At 44.8% G+C, this 21,871-nt stretch overlaps 1 protein-coding gene across 1 annotated transcript; it reads left to right on the forward strand.

Annotated features, from left to right (window-relative positions):
* The first annotated feature begins 4,268 nt into the window (after positions 1 to 4,268).
* LOC128628566 (leucine-rich repeat-containing protein 37A2-like) lies at positions 4,269 to 7,304 on the forward strand. Its single transcript, XM_053673202.1, is given in 3 exon segments — positions 4,269 to 6,264; positions 6,267 to 6,630; positions 6,632 to 7,304. Coding segments are annotated over 3 exon segments (3,033 nt in total).
* The last annotated feature ends 14,567 nt before the right edge of the window (positions 7,305 to 21,871 follow it).

A 21,871-nucleotide genomic window follows, 5' to 3' on the forward strand; every position in this document is an offset into this window, starting at 1 on the left:
CATGACTACCAACAATGGAACCTAAAAAGCCAATAAACAAACAAAAAACTAATCAAATGACTAGAACAGGAACAAAATGACAGAACTGAAGATCACAAGGAGGGTTATTAGTGGGAAAATGAGAGGAGAGAATGTGGGAAAAGGTACAGGGAATAAGAAGCATAAATGGCAGGTACAAAATAGACAGGAAGAGGTTAAGAATAGTATGGGAAATGGAGAAGCCAGGGAACTTACATGTACAACCCATGGACATGAACTAAGGTGGGGGAATAATGGTGGGGGGGTGCAGGATGAAAGGGAATAAAGAGGAGAAAAAAACAGGACAACTGTAATAGCACAATCAAGAAAATATATTTTTAAAACATGTAAAATTTCCAAAAAGTGAATAAATATTAACTTTTAAAAAAAGCTTTGCTACAAAATTCATCTTCTCAGTTTTAATGGGGTAGGCCTGTAATAACCATCCAGAAAAAATATCCACCAAAATTAATGCAAACTGAAATTTCCTCTGGTTTTACACATTTGGGTAAAATCTGCTTGCCAGTTCTCAAATGGCCATAACCTTTTATATTGTACTCCCTTTTTTGCTGGGATATATTCTGTCTTAGGATCGTTCTTGGCACATATTGGATGGGCTTGTGTGATGCTCTGAACAGTCCTTAGTGAAAGATGGCCATTAAAATGTGGCCTAATGATATCCATCAAAGCATCCCTGCCATGATATGTCCCTTACTTTTGTAGGTCCTATAAGTAAGAGAAAATCAATTGGCTTGTTTCCCACCATCAACTGTAACCAGGGCTCCTCAGGCAAGTACTAATGGGTTGAGAGATGTCCAAGGGAGCCTCTAGGGCTCCTCATTGGTCATTGAATCCCACACCTTTTTAGCATTTCTCCACGGGGGGGTTTTACTCTCTGGTTTCCCTTTTGAGTTTGGGGCACTCCTTTCTCCAAAGACCACTCTGCCCATAAAGACACAGTGATTGTCATCTACCGGGGCTCCTTTTTCGCTTATGGGTCCCAGATCTTCTAATCTTGCCACTTTGTAACTAGGAGTACTGGGGCCTGTTTCATTTTCCTTCTATTTGGGGCACTGAGGATATAAAGGTGTCTGTAAGCCAAGAGGGATTCATTCCTAATGATCCACCTCACTGATGGAGTTTCCTTCTAAAATCGGGGGCACTTTGTCCAATAAAGGTCATGTTCACCATGCACACATTTTCTGGTGGCTGTGGGACAGCTAGAGTGTGGGCTCCACAGGCCTTGTAGACTCTTTCTAAAAAATTCAGCAGGGTCTCCTCTCTTTTTTTGTTGAAGGGCCTGTATCACATTCAGGATCTTTTCTTCGGGCACCCCTTTCTGAAGCCCTTTCAGTGTGCACTTTCTGTAATGTTCCAGGAAGGTAGGACCCACAATTTGGGTTCCAGTTGGGTTCTGCCAATACAATTGCCCCACATGGGTTGGGGGTCCCACTGGATTTCTCTTGGTGGGGATGTTGGGCCTCCTCATTAGTCTTATTTATAACCAGCCCTCTCTCATCTGTGGTTAACAAGATGCAAGGAAAGCCTGTACCTCTGCCCAGATCAGATGATGAGGGCAGAGGAGGAGGTGATAATCTCTGCCCTTTTCTGAGGACCCTCGGTGTATGAGGGGTTGGAGTTCTTTCAATTCAGTGAGTCTGAGGCAGAGAACAGAGGACGGACCCAAGAGTAGCCACTGGGCTGACCTTCTGAGTTACAACCCCAGTAGGATATTGCCTCACAGGGAACTGCCTTGCTCCAGAAAGGGGGCTCCCTGGACAAATTGGGTGCCCTGTCAGGTCTCTGAGGGGAGACGTGCCCCTTGTCATACAGGGGTACAGTCATTGGCTCTGTGAGCTTCACTCCAGGAGTACTTAGTGGTGAGGGTGGTGATGGGGAAGGTCTTCCTGCTACTAAACCTGTGTCTCCTGGAGTCAGGACATTAACAAGACTTATTTTCTCCTTACATTTTCATCCTGTGTCTTCCTGTTGGAGACGTGTTTTGAAGCCATTTTTCTTCTCTGCACCATCGAGCAACTCTCTGTCCCTGCCAAAACCCTCTTATGCAGTGACATAAATACACTGACATAATGGATGTCTCCCATGTGCCTAACCTCTGGCAACACTGTTTTCATTGCATGGTGCTACAGCAACTTCGGGAACCATGCTCAGGGCGAGGCCACTTTCCCCCACAATCTAAAACATGCACAGGCCCCAAAGTATTACAGTAACAAACCAATACTTCCTAGGACACCGGGTAATAGCATTACATGCTCCAGTTGGCCACAGCCCTACCCGGTGGGCTTCCACCAGGAGCCAACACAGAGTAGCTCTTATTGGCCTGGATGTGTAAGTCTCAAGCTATGCCCAAAAGAATGCAAGCAAACTGGAACATGTAAGGAGAACTTGAGCCCATGAACTCCATGGTTCTGATGAGTGCTCACAAGCAAGCATTATACCAACTGACCTAATAGACATTGTTACCCCAGCAATGGCCTCTGCAAACCTCACACACTCATCACCCACCCCAGTTCACAGCCCCCAGAGTCAGCTGCTGCTTCTTCCCTCCCAGAGTCTGTTCCCTATCCCGATTTGTTTTCCTGTCACCTGCCAGACATTTAAGTGTCTGACCCTCTAATGGTTGTACAGAGGAGTTTCCATGAAGGGGAAAAGAACCCAGTTCCTCTTCACAGGGCTCACATCTACCACGACCGTCTAGGGTCCCAGCAGAGTCAGCATTTTCTGTTACCAATCCTGACCAGTGGTGGGGGGGGTCCCACCACTCACTGCATACCAGGCAAAATTCCACAGACAGAGTTTGGTGGAAAACAAAGGAATCTTTTATTGAACAATCCTAACAGGCAGAAATACCTATTTAAATATTGGTCATTACAACTATTCCATAGATACAAGAAGTGAAAGACACAAAAGAACTACATCTGTCCTATTGAAGACGACACAAACTTTGTTCCCATTTAGGTTTTTTCTGCCTCAGTGAAACCACTGAAACTAGTGTCTTAGTCTCACAGGTCCAGGTGGAAGGGGGGGAAGCAGCTGCTGAAAGTTCCACATGGGACAGGGGCTGGGGGCTGGCCTCTGTCTGGCCCAGCCTGCTCCCCTGTTCTCTCACTGTCAGTAATATCCTGGGCTCAGGACCTCAAGCACCCAATGGCTGGGAAGGATGGGGGCATTAAAAAGGGAAACAGCATCTCTACACACTCCTATTTAAATGACTTCCCCCAGCAGGTGTTGCCCTGGTTTCCTCAGCTCACCCCTTCCCTCATTACCAGGAGTGGGCGTCCCCCTAGCAATATGAGTCACTGGTGCCTGCCCAGTTTCTTGTGCTCAGGGTCATTCCCTGGTTAAGCAGGAGCTACAACTGCTGATGTCAATGACATACCAGTAGGGAAACTTCTAATGCGTGAACCTTCTATGAGTTTCTTAGTGCAACTTATTTTCATCCTTTCATGGCATGTCAGAGTACTATAAAGGTTTTATTCCTGTTACAAGGTGACTGCTGGGAACTTCACCTTCATGTGCACGTCAAACAAGGGAACTACGTAAAAGTGAAGAAGACACTTAAGGAAGGTCAGCTATGGTCTAAGGCCATACCACCCTGAACGCACCCGATCTCATCTGATCTCGGGAGCTAAGCAGAGTCGGGCCTGGTTAGTACTTGGATGGGAAGAAAGGTCAGCGACTTTTCTCGGAAGCAGTATGACCAACAGAAGGAAGAATGACTCTCACATGTCAGCCTTAAAGGAGGAGTTCAGATTCCCAAAACTGAACTAGCACTTCTGAATTTCCCAGCCTGCCAGGTCACCAGGCGTCCTTGGGAAGCTCTGCAGCACCACCAACTGCCCATCTTCTTTAACACCCGCACCCATCCCACTGTCTCTGTGAGGGTACTGTTTGGATCCACCCAGGTGTGCACACAAATCCTGCCTCATGTGTAGGGGAAGGGGGCTCAGCAAAAATTAGTTGTCCCCTCTGCAGGGAAAAAGGACCACTTGGTCCCTGGTGACTTTGAGAAAAAGGCTAACTCTCTAAGTCACTGTCAACCCAAATCTAATAAAGGTTCACTAAAGAAAGTTCAGAGACTGAGGTGGGGGAGGGGTGTCCTGTTGTTAAGGGACACATGTATGACATGACTGCCAACTGTGACCCGGCACTGGCATCCCCCTTATCTGGGTTGCTTCCTGTGCCCCACCAGCCTTTGTGGCTTACTATGTCTCGGACCTGTCCCTGTCATGTCCTGGCTTCCCCTGTGGGCGTCACGGCTCCTTTTCATGTGGCAGCTGTTGTGGCTGCTGGTCCAGGCAGCTCCAGCTCAGCCTGGAGCCCTGGACCCTGTCCTGCTGACCTCTGTTGCCCCAGGGCCCACTGAGCCCTGGCCTTTGGATCAGCAAACACCTCCCATGAATACAGTCCTGGCCGAAGACTTCGAGTCTTTATTACTAAATTCAGAACCCTCAGCTCTTCCTGCAGAGGTCCTTGAGGAAACAGAAGCTTTTCCAACCCCTCAGGAGTCCCCAGCTCATCAACCAGAAGACACTGAGGCTGGAGAACACTCTTCATCCCAGGAGGACACCTCAGCTCAGTCTGCACTGTCCCCTGACTTGGATCAATCTCTGCAGGTTTCTGATGGACTGTTCCATCAGCGTCCAACCTCCTCTGAAAATGCTGGCTTTTCAGTCCAGGAGAAGAGCTCAGCTCTGCCACAACTGCCTATTGCAGGTGCAGACCCGCCTTCAGTCCTGCCACAGGGTCCAGCTCTACCTCCAAAGACATCCACTAACCATGAGGTGACAGGCTCCCCTCTAGATGCAGGTGAAGCTCAGCATCCAGTGTTGCCTCACCTAAACATTAAACACGTGGATGTTGGGGTTTGGATAACACCAAAGCACCCTATGAAGACCAAACCACCTGAAACTGAGAAGGAGGCCTCAGGTGCAAGATCGACCAAAATGGTCCAACTTCCCATCCAGCTGGGTGTCCCTCCAAAGGCACCTGAGGAGACACAATTGTCTTCCTTCCAGCAGAAGACCCGAGCTCAGCCTGCTTCTGAGGGTGAGGCTATACAACTGCAGCAGACTATAGCTCCTCCACAGCACCCTGAGGAGAATTACCTACATACATCACCAATTCAGGATGAGCAACCAACCTTCACTGACATTACGGTTCCACCTTTGAACCTGGAACTTACCATAACACCAGGACCTACTGTCCAGGCTGAACAACATCCAAACCTGAAGAAGACTACAGCTCCTCCAAAGAGGCCAGAGGTGACATTGCCACATCCAGAGCCTTGTCAGGCTCAGCAACCAACCTTCTCTGACATCACAGTGCCACCTTTGGTCCTAGAATTCACCATAACACCCGAACCTACCATACAGGCTGAACATCCTACACTCCGATGGCGAACTGCGGCTTCACCAAGGCATACTCAAGTTACATTGCCACAACCAGAGCCTGTTCAGGCTCGGCAACAACTATTCTCTGACGTCCGAGTTCCACCAGTGGTCCTGGAGCTCACCATAAGACAAGAAGCTGCTAGGAAGGCTGAACATCATCCAACCCCAAAGAGGACAACAGCTCCTCTAAAGCAGGCACAGGTGACATTTCCACATCCAGAGCCTGTTCACACTCAGCAAACCACCTTCGCTGCTGGCAGGGTTCTACCTTTGAGCCTGGTACCCACTGTCACTCCAAAACCTACTGTGGAGGCTGAACATGCTAGAGCCCTGCACCAGACCATAGCTCCTCCAAAGCAGCTTCTGGGGACGATCCTCACTCAGGATCAGCAAGCCACCTCAACTGAAGTCACAGGTCACACTGCAGAGCTGGAGCTTGTCAGAACTCAACACCCAGAGACATCTGAGTCCGGCCCCCCAGTGATTGGACAGAACATCCTCATGAACATCTGCCAGCTCTGCACCTGCAAGAACGAGACGCTGTCCTGTACTGGACTCAGCCCGAAGCAGAGGCTCCACAGAGTGCCTGTGCTGTACCCCCAAACCCACAATGGCTCCTTCACCATCTTAAATTTCAGAGGAAACGCCATTTCTTACATCGACAGAGATGCGTGGGAGTCATACCAGTGGGTCGAGAAACTAATCCTCAGTGAAAATAACTTGAGAGAACTGCATAAGGATTCCTTTGAAGGCCTGCTATCCCTCCAGTATTTAGACTTATCCTCCAATAAAATACAACTTATAGAAAGGAATACATTTGAATCCATGCCTTTTTGCAACACATAAATCTTCACAACAATTTAATCACTAAGGTGAGATTGGGAACATTTCAGGCCTGGCATGGAATGCAGTTTTTACACAAGTTAATTCTCAGTCACAATCCACTGACCACTGTTGAGGATTCGTATCTTTTTAAGTTGCCAGCTCTACGACATTTAGACATGGGAAGAACGCAAGTGTCCCTCACAACAGTTGAGAGCATCCTCCTGATGGCCCTTCAACTGCGAAAACTGATCCTACCTAGCCATCTGGCCTGCTGCCTCTGCCAATTCAGAAGTAGCATGGAGGCTGTGAGCAAGACAGTCAAACTGCACTGTGACAGTGACTGTCCAACACACCCGCAGTGTGACAAAGAACTACTTAGGAAACACTGAAGGCTCTCTCCTGAAAGTCTTACAAGGCCGGGAGAAGCGCAACAGCCCTGAGCTGACCATTGAGCCCGAGAGGGCATCACCAGGTGAAGAAAAGGGAGGCGGCTTAACAGCCTTCATGAAGCTCCTGATGAAGCTCCTCACTGAACAGGAGGAGGTTAAGGTTTCCAAGGCAGACTGGGGCATGGATCACTGGGGAAACCAGGGGACTGAGGCTTCGGGTGAAGAGGAAGAGCAGGAGTCACGTGAGCTCAGGGCACAAGTGCCAGGCCACGGGTATAAGAAGAAACTCATCTTGGCAGCCCCTGTGATTACAGTGGCAACAATTTTTATGGTCATTTTCTGTCTCATGGCCATCTGTCAGAAAAGAACAGCGGAGGAAGGCACAGAAGGACGGGGCTTCCTCTCCATGTTTGGACATAAAGAACACTCAGCAGAACATGAGATGGAGGAGGCTGGTTTCCAGAGAAGGTGGCCCCTGTGGCCATGGGATATGTATTGGCCTCTCAATGCCACGCACAAGGGAAATGTGGAACAGAATGTGTCTGACCAGGGTGAGCTTTTGGAGAAAATGGAGAGGGGTGAAGGCTCCATGTCAACAGCCAAGGCTGCTACATCAGACTCAGCTGCTGAGGAGGAAGCTGAAGAAAGTGATGCCTGACACCCCCACCCTGGGAACCCCATCCTCAGGGGCCCTGCCACTGTAGCTGGAAACGTGTGTCAGCACTGCTGATCAAATACATTGTATTCTTCCCATTAATCCGTGTCCTAAATTCATGACCAAGTCTAGCCACAAGGTAAAAAATTAAAAATGTGAATAGATGAGTATTTATATACAAATGACTATGGCTATGGGGAAGCAAAGCAGGGCTGAAGGTGTTATCCCTGGAGTACTAGTAATTCTTCAGAGGGAGTGTGGTCAGAATTGAGTGAATGTTGCCGAACCCTGCAGAAGGGGTGCAGGGGTGCTACTGTTGCTGCCTACCTGGCAGATCTCCAAAGTCAGGGTTAAGTGTCAAAGAATCTTTTCTGCAATGGCAAGTTTGTGCCTAAGAACCGGGTGACCAATAAGGGAAAGGAAAAAGAGTGTGACCTCAAAGAGCTACTTAAATATTTGTCATACAACCACTAGGCTCAAGAGCTGAAAACATCCCAAGAACATAAATTTGTTCCCAGTGCAGATAATCACAACCAAGGGCTTTGTTAGTAATGGGAAGTTTCTGCCTCAAAGCCCCTTCCCACTAAGACAGCCCCCAAACCATCCTGTCACCCTCTGCCAGCTCAGTTCAGGTTGCACCAGGAACCTCTTCTCCCACCCAGAAGTCACATAAATGTAGGTGACTTAGCCACTCTCCAGTCACTGTCCAGCCTCAGGCATGTCTTGCAGTCAGTGCCCCAGGACTCTGCTCACTTGACTGCACAGGTCACCATTGGCACTCCAGCTGGTGACCCTTGATACTCCCCACCAGGGGGAGGGGAAAGACCAACCACATTTTGCATCAAAACTGACTCAGTTTCAAAACATCTGGCCCAGAATCCCATGTACACCCAAAGCCAATGGGAGTGTGCAGCTTCCCAACCCCTGAGAGCCTGTGTCTGACTTGCCCCTCCTCCTGCTGCCCTAGTAGGCAAGCAGGGAATGAATGTCTGCAGTCACACAGGCGCAGCTCAAACCCCTTCCCAACTCTGGAGGCTTGTCCCCCCTGTTAGATGAAGAGGGGCTCCTCCTCCTCATTCCCTGATACAGTCAGTCCCTGAGAACTGGAAAACACATCACCTCAAGCGGTGTAGGATTTTAAGTGAAATAATAGCTTATTCTGCTTCTGTGGGCCCTGGCTCACCAGGTATGAGCTCTTTTCAATGTCCTTGCCCTCCTATCTCTGAAGGATCATTGTCTCTGACCCCTCCCAGCAAGTCTTTGGGGTTCTATACTTCTGTGGCATTATGTACATTCACTCTGCTGTGCAACCGACTCCAGCACCCCTGTCCAGAATGCGTTTCATGTTGCACAAATGGAACTGCTCCCCTAGGCCCTGGCCACCATCTCTCCACTTCCCAGTCCTGAATTTGGCCCGTTTGGTACCTTATACAGGTGGAATCATACAGTGTGTGCCGTTTTGTCTTTGACGTCTTCCTCAGGGCACAGTGTCCTCAAGGTTCATTCATCAAGTACCCTGTCGGGGCACCGAATAATAGTGTGCTGTGAGGGCCACGTCTCAAATGTCCTTCCTCTCGCCATGGGTGCCTGCGCTTCCAGCTGACTGTCACTGTGAAGACGGCTGCTGTCAATCTGGGGTGCACACATCTCTGAGATCCTTGTCTCTCAAATTGTGAAAGTATATGCACGTGCTACTTTTCTGAAGAAATGAACTAAAATTCCGAGGGGTAAAATGCAAAATGAAAGGGCTTCATTACCACCAAACCACAGAACATACGTGCCTGACCCATGGACACAGACTGCAATATGGGGATGGCCTGAGGAAGGGGTGTTGCTGGGCAGTAGTGGGCAATGGGGAAAGAAGTAGGACAACTGTAATAGCATAAACAATAAAATATAATAAAAAGAAACTTAAAAAATCCTCCTTTCTATCAGGTAACCATAAAAAAGAAGAGGCAACAAACTAACCTTATTCTCTTCCCCAAACCAGGTCTTCTGGGCTTTCTCATCTCAAAATGGTACTGCATCCTCCTGAGCAGCTAGTTATAGACAGAGCTGGGGGAAGGTGAGATGTATGAGCTGCCTGAGGTGCAAATTCAAGGAGGCGGTAACTGTCAGGGTTGGCCTTGGTCTTGAAACTCCATATTTAAATCTATCACCAGCTCTAGTCCCATCTCCCTCCATGGAAACCCTCCTAGCCATTCCTGTGTGCATTGGGGGTGATTAGCACCAGAGGCTGACATACAGGATCAGGAAAGTAGCTCCTTTCTAGTGTCACTGTAGCTACTCTAGTAGAGTCCTAGTAGAGTTGTGTTTGTGGGAGTCTCTGAGATCTGAAGAGAAAGACCAAGCACCTTGGCATTTCTTTCCCATGTGATCTGGACTCAGCCTTTCAGCCTCACCTGGCATAAGCATTCCCACCCCAAGCTCCTGACAATCCAATTCAGCTTATTACTCAGACTAAGGCCATGCACTTCCATGTCTTACTGCCTTGCTTCATGTGTTCTTTACACTGGAATGAACCTTGTCCATCTGGGAAATCCAGATCGGGACCCATTCCCAAAATCCACCTTCTCTGCTGATGCTACTTCATGCTGCCTTTTATTTCGTTAGCATTTCCACATCGCCAATTCCCATCTGTCCCATCTCAGCTGTTGGTACAGTGTCCAGTTGCCCTGTGGTCTCCAGAAGTGCTTACAAACCTCTGCACAAAACTGGTCCAAAGCAGCCTTTGTAACTTTCCTTCCTTTCTCTTCCTATGTTCCTTCCTCCCACTGCTACAATTTTATCCACTTCCTCCTCATTGCCTTGACTTTTGACTCTGACCATGAAACAAAGTATGTAACTGGACTTTTGACCAAAAACTGAGGAGGTGTTAGAACAGTTATCTCAGTGATGGCAGGAACTGCAGTCTCCCTCATTCCCAGCCCAGTTTCAGAGTTTGGGACACAGCAGGGGCTCAATGAGTAGCCACCAAAAGAGTTCATAGCAATTACAACAGTTTCATGCATGGTATTATAAGAAGTTTTGGAAGGGTATATATCACTTTCAAGTAAAAAAAAACTATTTAAAATATCTGCATCAACCCCATCATCTAGTATGAAGAGTATTTTGCAGTTTTACTGCTCTTGGGTGATATCTATTAATAGCCCAAGGCATCCAGGCAGCCAGGTACCAGGCTGGGGCTGGACCATGTGGTCCAGGAGACAGGAGTCAGGTGAGCCCTTGGTCTCAGCCTTCCCAGCACATCCTCAGGAGAGCTCATCCCTTACAACCTTTGCATTTTCTGGTAGGACCGCAAGGAGAGAGGGAGAAGTTCTGACATTTAGTAACATCTATTTACTCATACTCATTCAGTATCAAGTACATAAGTGCAAATATCCAGAGTCCATAATTGAGTCCATTTGAACTACAGAGAAAGTAAAACAAATTGTAATGAAGTTAACCCACTGAACCATGTTACAACACGGATGAACCCTGAAGACTTTATGCCAATGAAATAAGTCAGTGACAAAAGGACAATATTGTCCGATTCCACTTATGTGAGGTGTCTACAGTAGCCAAACTCACAGAGATAGACAGTAGAGTTGAATGATGACTTAGGCTAGTCAAGCTGCCTAACTTAATTGGATAAACATCAACTGGTAATGGGCTGAGTCTATATGTCTTTAGTCTCTTCAGACATGAAATGATGTAAATTTATGTCACATATATTTATTATTTATATATATTATTATTTCCACTTAATATGTCATGAAAATTATTTTGGATCTCACTATGAGTGTCAAGTACTCTTTCTAACTATATTTGGCATGAAATAACTACACCAGGCTTATAAAATCATCAATGAACTCATCTTTTCACAAGAACTTGGCTCTACATTTTGATACAATAAACTACATTTCTACAGTGATTAACCTCAAAATACCTTCAAATTCTGGGCGAACATTACTGGGAAGAGTTTCCAACCGAAAATATAGTCTGCTGAGTTCCCCGCTTTCAACTTCCAGAAGATCAACTGTGTCTTTTCTTATTTCTTTCTAAAAATATAAATGACATATTAAAAAATAAAAATTATTCCCTAAAAGATGACCTATAAATCTTTTGAAAGGTCAAAATGTGATATTCTTTAAATACCTGCTGTAATTTTTATTTGGGATAGAAAGAAGGGAAAGTAACTATAATCAGCTTTTAAGGTATCATTGTTATTTATCTTTTAATTTCTGCTTATTTCTTCAACTCATAAATCATCTTTCCCTATGTGTTTCCTGTTTTGTTTCAAAATTTTAAACTTAAAGACTTCGACAAAAAGGGTAACACTGAGAAAGAAAGCTATTTAATAAAAAAACAAAGATCAAGACTTCCACCAAGATGTAGGCATAGGTGGACCCACCTTGCTTCCGTGCACGACCAAATCTAAGAACAACTATTTTTAACAACGATAAACACAACCAGACCACACAGAAAATCGACAATACGGAGTCCAAAAAAGGAAGAAATGCTCGGCTAAACGCGTAAGCCAGCAGCGAAGCTGGTTGACCAAAAAGATCCCTGACCTGGTGGCGCACAAGCAGCCGAAGGCGTGGATCACGGGCAAGCTGCGGGTGCACACGGGGAAGAGGCGCGGCTGGCTGTCTGCGGTAGGTCGCGCATTTGCGTGCGGATAAACCAGTGAAGAGGCGAGCATTGAGACCACGCGGCTCTGGGCAGCAGGCTTCCACAATTCTGCTTGGATAAACAGGCCGGGGGGAGTGGTGGGAGGGGACAAACTGGGTTAGTGGAGAGGACCGCCATTGCTCCCTCTCTGACCCCGCCCCCACACACAGCGTCACAAACCAGCGACCTGGGTGCTCCCGCCCTGGTAAACAACTAAGGTTTCTCCCCTCTTACTTACTTACTGGCGCAAACAGACCAAAAATAGCTCAAGAACAACTCAGAGCCCCAGAGCCGATAAATCTAAGTGATGAAGAAATAGCCAAACTTTCAGATGCACAGTTCAAAACACTGGTGATCAGGATGCTCACAGAACTGGTTGACTATAGTCACAAATTAGAGAAACATATGAAAGCTAAACTAATTGAAATGAATGGTAATGCACAGGAAACCAATAGTAATAGAAAGGAAATTGGGACTCAGATCAAGGGAGTGGACCAGAAGAAAGCAAATAATGGCCAAACAGAAAAGAATGAAGAAACAAGAATTCAAAAAAATGAGGAGAGGCTTAGGAACCTCCAGGACATCTTTAAACGTTCCAACATTCGAATTATAGGGGTACCAGAAGGGGAAGAGTCACAAGTGGAAACCTTATTTGAACAAATAATAAAAGAGAACTTCCCCATTCTGGCAGAGGAAATAGACTTCCAGGAAATCCAGGAAGCTCAGAGAGTCCCAAAGAAGTTGGACCCAAGAAGGAACTCACCGAGGCACATCATCATTACATTAGCCAAGATTCAAATGAAGGAGAGAATACTAGAAGCAGCAAGAGATAAGGGGACTGTCACCTACAAAGGAGTTCCCATCAGACTGTCAGCTGATTTCTCAAAAGAGACCTTACAGGCAAGAAGGGGCTGGAAAGAGGTATTCCAAGTCATGAAAACCAAAGACCTACAACCAAGATTGCTCTATCCAGCAAAGTTTTCATTTAGAATGGAAGGACAGATAAAGCGCTTCTCAGATAAGACCAATTTCAAGGAGTTCATCATCACCAAGCCCTTATTATATGAAATGTTAAAGGGATTTACCTAAGAAAAAGAAGATTAAAAAGTTGAACAGTGAAAGAACAGCAAACTCACAGTTATCAACAACCACACCTAAAACAAAAGCAAATTACGAGGACAGCTGGATCAGGAGTTGAATCATAGAAATGAAGATCACGTGTAGGATTAGCAACAGGGGAGTGAGAGAGGGAGAAGGGGGGAGAGGGTACAGAGGATGAGTAGCATAGACAGTAGATAGAAAATGGATAGGGGGAGGGTGGGAATAGTAGGGGAAATACAGAATCTAAAGAATTTGAGACACGAGTTCATGAACTAAAGGGGGAAATGGTGGGGGAGGGGCATGCAGGGTGGAGGGGGGAATAGAACAAATGTAATGGCATAATCAATAAAAAAGTTTAAAAAAATAAAATAAAAAATAAAAAAACAAGGATCTACGTATAAAAATATGCTTAGGCATAAAGAGAACAGTGTTTCTCTTATACATACTGACAAATCCAAACAAAAAGTCAGGTGGGCCTACTGTTTTTCTTCTTATTATTAATTTATAATTCTGGGGGTGGGAGTTTTTGAAAAAAATTCAAAATACATTAGTAGAAAAACAGATAAATCATCTTTTGACTAAATGGTCACACCGGCTATACTTACTATATGACCTGATAAATTACCATCCAATTTCATGAATAATGAAAAGCAGTTTACATAATTGTATTGAGTTGGCCAAAGTGTCTGTTTAGTTTTTTCCATAAAATAGAAGACATATTTTTCAATGTTACTGATAACTTTATTGATTGGGATATTTTGAGTGTATCAGCTGTCTCCTGCTAAAGGCTTCTAGTGGGCAGAGGCCAAGGGTGCTGCTAAACATCTTCCAATGCATGAGACAGCCCCATAGCAAAGGACTGTTTGGCCAAAATGTCAATGGTACCAAGAAACTTCACAAACCATTTTTGACATAACTTCTCCACATACTGAACAATCTTTACCTGTGTTTCAGTTGTGATTTTACCTTTCTTGAAATAAGAAAGCATGACATGCTGAAAAAGTTGCATATTTTCTGTCATCTTTAATACTACAATGGTTGCACAAAAATTTACCGATTTTGATAAGTTTTGGTAAATGCACGTTGATGTGACCGCTGTCACAATACAATCTGACAAAGATTTTGAATGAAGTTAGAGACAACTAAGCACTACTAGAGCCATCGTAACTTCTAGGCCAACCCAGTATCCATAGAGCATGACCACTTTTCTATAAACTTCAATACAAGCATCATCTGTACCCTGAAAACAGGAAGAACATTCACCAAAGAGGTAACACGATGACTTGAGAGTGCTGGGATCATCGCGGTTTTCACTTCCTTCCTTTTGCTTGTCTATTTTTTTCTAAGTTGTCCAGAGTAACCATGTAGTGCTTTATCACAGTGGAAACTTGTTACTTTGAAAAATGGAGGGATTTATCTCTATGCAAGAGATTTCACAGTTCAGATATTAAGTGGGCACATACTAGATACTTTAATATGCTACCATTAATATCATGATCCCCTCAATTCCTGAGAAAAGCATAACTAAAACAAAGCCAGGGAAAAGATTTCCATAGACTGCAGCGCAGTACAGCATGCACGGATGCTAAATGGTTTATATTCCACATGCATGTATTCTGTATGTATTCAGTTAAGGGACATTATAAAGTATAGTTCTGTAGTATACGTACACAACTCTATAATTACATAAAATATCATTGTAAAAAGATTAACTGTTATCAGCAGTCTGTAGACCCAAACTCATTTACTTTACCATACTTCTATTTTGAGATATTGGATATGTGGTAGATTCTTCCTCAATATTTTAAAATCAAAGGAAGAGACTTCACCATTCTGACCCTGCTGGGGAAGCATCATAAACATCATCCAGGGCCAGAGAAATGATTGTGACACCTCAAAAGGAAATTCTTTAAATTCTTCTTTGGTTAATATAACCAAAAGAACATCCGTTCGGTTCTTTTCACTGAACAACATGGTCTACTTCAGTGAAATGGGTGCCAAGAATACCTTTCACCAGGTACATTAGGAACTGCCTGTGGAGAACCGACTTCACTGGCACCGCACACCCAGTTTATTTCAGAGGCTATGTGACGCTTACACCAACGTTGAGGTCGCCAGTGTTTCCCATTTGGCTCACCCCTTAACAGAGCTGTGTGCTCACCAGCATTGCTTCTCCTTAGCGGGCCTGCCCTCATCCACAACACAGGCCTTGGTTCAGTGTTCTGCATGGAACATCGGGCAACAGTCCACACTTGAGCAACACTGGGTAAAATGCTTTGTTAAGTGAGAGGGAAAACAATTTTTTATTTGGTCAGGGTAGATATTTTCCCAGTTTTTCTATTAAAACGTTTTGAACAAAGTTGGTGTTAAATTAACGTTTGAGGAGGAAATAAGTGGAACATTTCTTTAAAAGGCTCTTATTAGCTAATACTAATTTCTTGACAGCTACAGCAGTGTCCTTAAGAAAGATTCTAGCTTCTTCGTTGCATTTAAAAGAGTCCCCTTGCAGTGATTGTTCTAGAAAAAATTTCAAAATTAAGATATCTTATTTATCTGTCCAAATCCTATTTAACCCTTTAAGATCCAGCTGTAACGCTAATGCAGCTGCAAGTTACATCTCTATCTGTGAATTTCTATAGCACTTGATATAAATCTTTTGTATTTGTTATTTTCTATTTCATAGTATTCTAATTTAGGTGTATATTTTAGGTTCCTTCAGCAAAAACTCCCCTTAAGAGTCTCTGTTTGACCTTGGCCAGTGTGGCTCAGTTGGCTGGAGCATGGCCCAACTGAAAGGTTGTGGGTTCCATTCCCAGTCAGCAAACCTTCCTAGGTTACAGGTTTGATCCCAGGTGGGGCATGGATGAGGAGCAACCAATTGATGTTTCTTTCTCTCTCTCTCTCTCTCTCTAATACCAATAAACATACTAGGGAAAAAAAATCTTTGCATCTCTCATGCTAGAAGGAAGGCCCCTCCAGGGCCTGTGAGGAACCCAGGGGGAGTCCAACCAACCTCCCTGAGCTCTGCCTCCTGCCTCCCTGCCCGCGCCCCCCTCCCCCCCCTCCCCGCCCTCCCGGGCCCCTGCGTCTTGTGGGGGAAGTCGCCCCCTCCAGCCCCTGCGGCCTTCTCACCCACAACCAAGAGCTGCCCCAGCGCTGCGGCTGCCACAGAGGAGCCCAGGCTGGAGGGGAAGGTGCACAGCTCGAGGGAGGGGCCGGTGCAGACCACCGCGGGTCGCAGGGACCGGTAGTGCAGCGCCATCTTGCGTGCGGATGCAGTGCAGCGCCCAGCGGCCAGGGCCGCAACTGCCGTTGCCACCGGCGACCGGGACGCTGACCGTTGACAGTTGACCGCTGACCGTTGACGGAGGTGCACACATCTTGCATTTTTACCGGGCAATCCTAACAAGGAGTGTGGGTCACCACCTGAAACTCCCCGGAGTTCCCCGAGGAACAGAGGATGCGTGGCGCACTCTCCTCGCTCTGGTCCTGCTGCTCTGCAGCCGCCTTTGGGTTCTCAGAAATGGCCTCCTCGGGAAGCCTTGTCCCCCGGGTTAGGGACTTCTCTGTGAGGTTGGAAGCCGCCGCACTTCCCTCAGGAGGCCCTAAGTGGCGCCCAGCCAGAAACTTGGCTCCGGATTTTACTGTCGGGGCCTTATTTCCCCCTCAGCAGTTTGGGTTTTCCTGCCCCAGACCAAGCTGCTCTGACTAGGAAGGTGAAGAACAGGTTAAGTTGCTCCCTGCTGGCAGCTGCTTGCTAATTCAATGTATTTCTGCCTAAAGGAGCATATTCTGATAGCCAACAGGAAGAATATCCTTAACAATTACAGGCACTTGGAGTTTTTCAGGGAAACCTCTGCAGAGTAATCAGAAATTAAGTTGGGCCTGAAACAACCAACCCATATTTAGCATGAATGTCTTATTTTATTATTATGTAGGAAGTCGCTGATGTTTGGGGTGGCATCCTCATTTAGAAAGGTAGCAATGATGTCCCTGCTCACTTAGTATTTTTATAGATTTATCAAACACTCATGACCTTAAAAGAGCAGTGTTCTCATTTTCCTTATTTTTTCTTATTTTAATTAACTTAATTACTATTTTTACAAACCGTTTTAGCTCTGATGATTGACCTGACGATGATTCAGTAAAGCTCACTGGAGTATTAAGCTCTCTATTGGATTCCAAAATCTTTGTCTTCTCTCTTTCCTTCTCTCTCTGGATGTGTGTGTGGGAAGGGGTACTGACCATTTCCTTATATAGTGATGCAGTTTCCAGAGAATTGGGAATTGAGAATTGAGAATTGAGAATTTCCAGAGTTCATTTGGAAAATGAAAATATAAACAAGTCACTGCTGCCCTGAATCCCCTTCCTTCTGACCCCCTCAAGGACCTTCCTCAATCAGCTCCTCCCTCACCTGTGTCTTCCACGTGTTCCTCAGAACTCGTGCCGTTTCTCTTACTACAGCCAGGCCTTTCCCAAACCCTTCTGCCACCCCAGCTCTTGCTTCCCTGCATTGCCAGACTTTTTCAAAATATGGTCTCCATCTTGGCTATAATGCATCTCTTCACCCCAAATTTTAAATTGCTTCTTCCTCATTTTCTAATGGCGTTTTTCATGTCCCATTCCCACCCATCTCCTTTGCTGCAGAATTTGACACCATTACCCTGTTTCCTCAACCCTCCTTTACAAACTTACCTTCAATTGCTCTGGCTATTCCTTCTTCACTTCCTTCACTGGCTCCCTTGTTGTTTTCCTCCTATTTCCCAAAGGGGCAATCTGCCTGGGCTCCAACCTTGTTCTTCCTTTATCCTCTTTAACCTCTTCCCTCGAACAGAGTTGCATCTACACAAATAACTCTCAGGTTGTATCTCCTCCCTTCCCCTCTTCTGACCGCTCATCTTGCAAACTAGCCTAAACCTTCTCATTTGGCTCTGCTGGAGCATTTCAGATCCAGCCCGTTCAAAATCAGTCTGTGCTGCAGGTGGTTTCTCTGCCTACTGAAATCACACTTGTGTTTTCAGCCTGTCTCAAAAGCTGTCTCATCCATTAGGTTTTCTCAATCCCAATAACCTCAGAGCCTCCACTGCACTTTATTCAAGTTTCTCGTGGATGGTAATTATCTTAGGCTGAACTGACTTACACTGTTCTGAATAGATTTGCAATCATTATACCTGGATTTCTCATCTGTCAAATGGGGCTTTCACTGGAGGGTAGTCATGAGAATTAAGTAGGTTAATAACAAACAGTGTTAAAACAATGCCTGGAGTAAAATGAGGTACTCCACAGATTTGGTTATTCTCTCTATACCACTATGAGCTCTGTAAAAGTGGGGACTTGGTTTGGTTCACCTCTGTGTCTCCTGTAGCACCTGGCACTGCAAACTGAGGACATGGTAATAGGAAAAATTCATGTCTTCAGAATTTTTAAAAATGTAGAGCTTGAAATCATCCACAGTTCAGCTTTACTAGACAAAGAAAAATACTGGAGGAAAAAGACAACTTCCTCAGGACCTCACACCACTTTTAGACATAGGCGGGTATGGCCGAACCTGACGTTCACAATGGTCTTACTAATCCTTGCTATCACAAGACCCCGAGGACATTCTGAATCACCAGATTAAATTGCAATATAGGTAAAGTTTGTTCTAAGTGAGTTTTATTTTGTCAGAATTATGAGTTAATTATTACTTTTACAAGGGGAAGTGTTATTGAACCACGATGTCAAAGTTAATGGGAAGTCTGAATCCTCAGCTCCGCCAGAAGAATGAGCTTCCAGAGGTGAGAACTGTCACCTGGGCTCCCGCCGGTCCTTTCCTGTGGCCCTGCGGAGGTGTGCACCCATGTCAGGTCGGGCGTCTGCAATTCACAGCCCTGTAAGAACCATGTGCTGTCTTTTCTGCCTCTGGTCATGACAGGGTTGTTAGGTAATGCCTGAATTTTTAACCACAAAGGTCACAGCAGCAAAACTGGTTTGGAAAAACACTCAGTCCTCTGCAGTTAAGCCTTTAGACTGACTGACTCCCTAGGTTCTTCCAATAAATACCCATTTATGGTTAATATACTTTAGTGGCTTTGCTTTCCCGCAGTCAATAGTCCTGCTGAGGCAGTGTTGCTCCTGAGCTACAGACTGTAGGGGGAGGGGCGCAGAAACACAGGAAAGGCCCTGTTGCTCATAGAAAGAGCCCCGGCCTTGAACCCAGACAAACACCAATCCAAGTCCTTGCTTCATCACTTAACAGTTTGTAAACTTGTGCCAGTTATTTAAACACATTTAGTTTCAGTCTCCTTATTTGGATGATCAAAATAAAAATGTGGGCCCTGGCTGGTGTAGCTCAGTGGGTTGAGCGCGGGCCTGCCAACCACACGATTGTGGTTCGATTCCCAGTCAGGGCAAGTGCCTGGGTTGCAGGCCAGTTCCCAGCAGGGGACTCATGAGAGGCAACCATACATTGATATTTCTCTCCTTCTCACCTTCCCTTCTCCTTTAAAGATAAATAAGTAAAATCTTTAAAAAATAAAAATAAATTAAAATGTGAATCATGTAGGATACTGAAATTCTGAGCATTAGAAAATTAATATAAAGAGCTGAGCATAGTACCTGGCTCAGTGATACTATATTATTGCCCAGAGGTTTCATTTTAATAGCCTTAAAATAATTGGCTTAATATAATTTATGAAATAATAAATTAAGGAGCTAAATTACACAAAGATTAGTCCCTTGGCTAAAAAATATTTAATATAATAATCAATTGGGGAATTAAAGGACAAAATTGAAAACAAGGTAAATTTTGGTGAAAAGGACAAAAACATGCACTTTACTTGTAAGAAACTCCTTAACATCAGGAGAAAATACTCTTGGTTTAGCACTCCGTTCGTCCCAAATGGAGATGAAGGATTGTACCATAAACAGGGCACCCAAATGGGTTCTTGCAGATAAGCTAAAAGAACATAACAGAGTCCCCGAGGAAAGCTCCATTTATCCTGTTGGGAATATATTTTGTGGTAGCAAGCACCTGGGTGTTCTCTCCCACTTAGGGGAATCAAAGAAAAGACATGAGCTATATTCTATTGAGCAAACAGGAAGGCTGTGTCGATGAGCCAGTAACAGATTGTAGTGTGGTCAACTCCTCTCTCATGTTAGAGCACTTTAAACACAATTATTGAACAGAGCTGGTTCTATAGAATTTCTGGGTGTTTTGATGACTGATATGTGAAAAATAACAATATCATCTTTTTTTATTCATAGTTATTTTTGACAAGGTGCATTATATTTATTGGGCAATTTGTCCATATAAGAATTTACATATTGAGGTTCTATTCTGTATCAAACCATTAGTAAGAATTAGAAAGAAAATACAGATAAACTACAAGTTTATAAGTACCATATACTCTGGTTGGGGGCTTAGGGAAGACCTCACTAAACTTAGTGGGAACATTTAATTGGAAAAAAAAGATTTTATTAATTTATTTTAAAATAGAGGGGTGGGGCGGGAGAGAAAGAGAGGGAAAGAAACGTCATTGTGAGAGAAACATCAGTCGGTGTCTCTCACATGTTCCCTGACCTGGGACCGAATCCAAAACCCAGGGTGTTCCTTGACCAAGGATCACACTGATGACGTTTCAAATTGCAGGACAATGAATGCTCAACCAACTGAGCCACACAAGTCAGGGCAAGAGCATGTAATTTTTAATTTTCCAAGTAACCTTTTGAATATAGAGCCCCAAATCATTTTTCTGGGATAGTTGAAAGAACACCAAGGAGATACTTTATGACCTGGCCTCTTCCCCTGACCATCTTGGAGGGCTGCTCCTCCTCCCTCCAAAGTCCTCAGCTCCTTCAGAAGGCACTCTCCACAGAAACACCACTTTCGCTGGTCCCAGTGACACTGGAGAGGCAACTGAGAAGGCCTGGCCTTCGCCCCTCTCTCCCTGTGGACCTGGCCTGTCCCAAGACTCACCCCTGCTTTTTTTTCTTCTGTCATAAGATCTGCCCAGTGCAGGGGTAAGGTGAGCATCACCATCCAAATATATTGTCCTAATCCACAGGTTGCCTTTGCATTGGGTTGATGGTTTCCTGTGCTGGGCAGAAGCTTTTCAGTTTGATGGAATCCCGCTTATTTATTTTTGCTTTTGTTTCCATTGTCAATAGCAATGTTAAAGAGATTTTTCCTGTGTTTTTTCCCTGGGGTTTCACAGTTTCAGGTCTTATGCCTAAGTCTTTAATTCATTTTGAGTTGCCTTTTGTGAGTGGTGAAGATAGGATCCAATTTCATTCTTTTGCATGTGGGTGTTTAGTTTTCCCAGCACTGCTGATTGACACTATCCTTTCCCCATTGTGTATTCTTGGTGCCCTGGTCAAAAATGAGTTGATTAAACATGCTGTGGTTTCTTTCTGGGCTCTCTATTGTGTTCCGTTGGTCTAGGTGTCTCTTTATAGTAGTACCATACCATTTTAATTACCATACCTTTGTAATATAATTTGAAATCAGAAATTATGATGCCTCCAACTCAGCATTTCTTTTTTTCTCAAGTTTGTTTTGGCTCTTTGTGATCTTTTGTGGTTCCATACAAATTTTAGAATTGCTTTTTCTATTTCTGTAAAAACTGCCATTGTGATTTGATAGGGATTGCATTAAATACACATGTCACTTTGAGCAGTATGGACATTATAACAATGTTAATCCTCCCAATTCATGAACACGAAGTATCTTTTCATTTATCTGTGTCTTCTTTAATTTCTTTCATCAATTTCTTACAGTTTTCAGTATACAGATTTTGTTCACCTCTTTGGTTATGTTGTTCTCTTGGAAGCTA

The sequence above is a fragment of the Artibeus jamaicensis genome, unplaced genomic scaffold (genome assembly GCF_021234435.1).
Source record: "Artibeus jamaicensis isolate MK-2021 breed Jamaican fruit bat unplaced genomic scaffold, CSHL_Jam_final contig_851, whole genome shotgun sequence".
In the NCBI taxonomy this organism is placed as follows: Eukaryota; Metazoa; Chordata; class Mammalia; order Chiroptera; family Phyllostomidae; genus Artibeus; species Artibeus jamaicensis.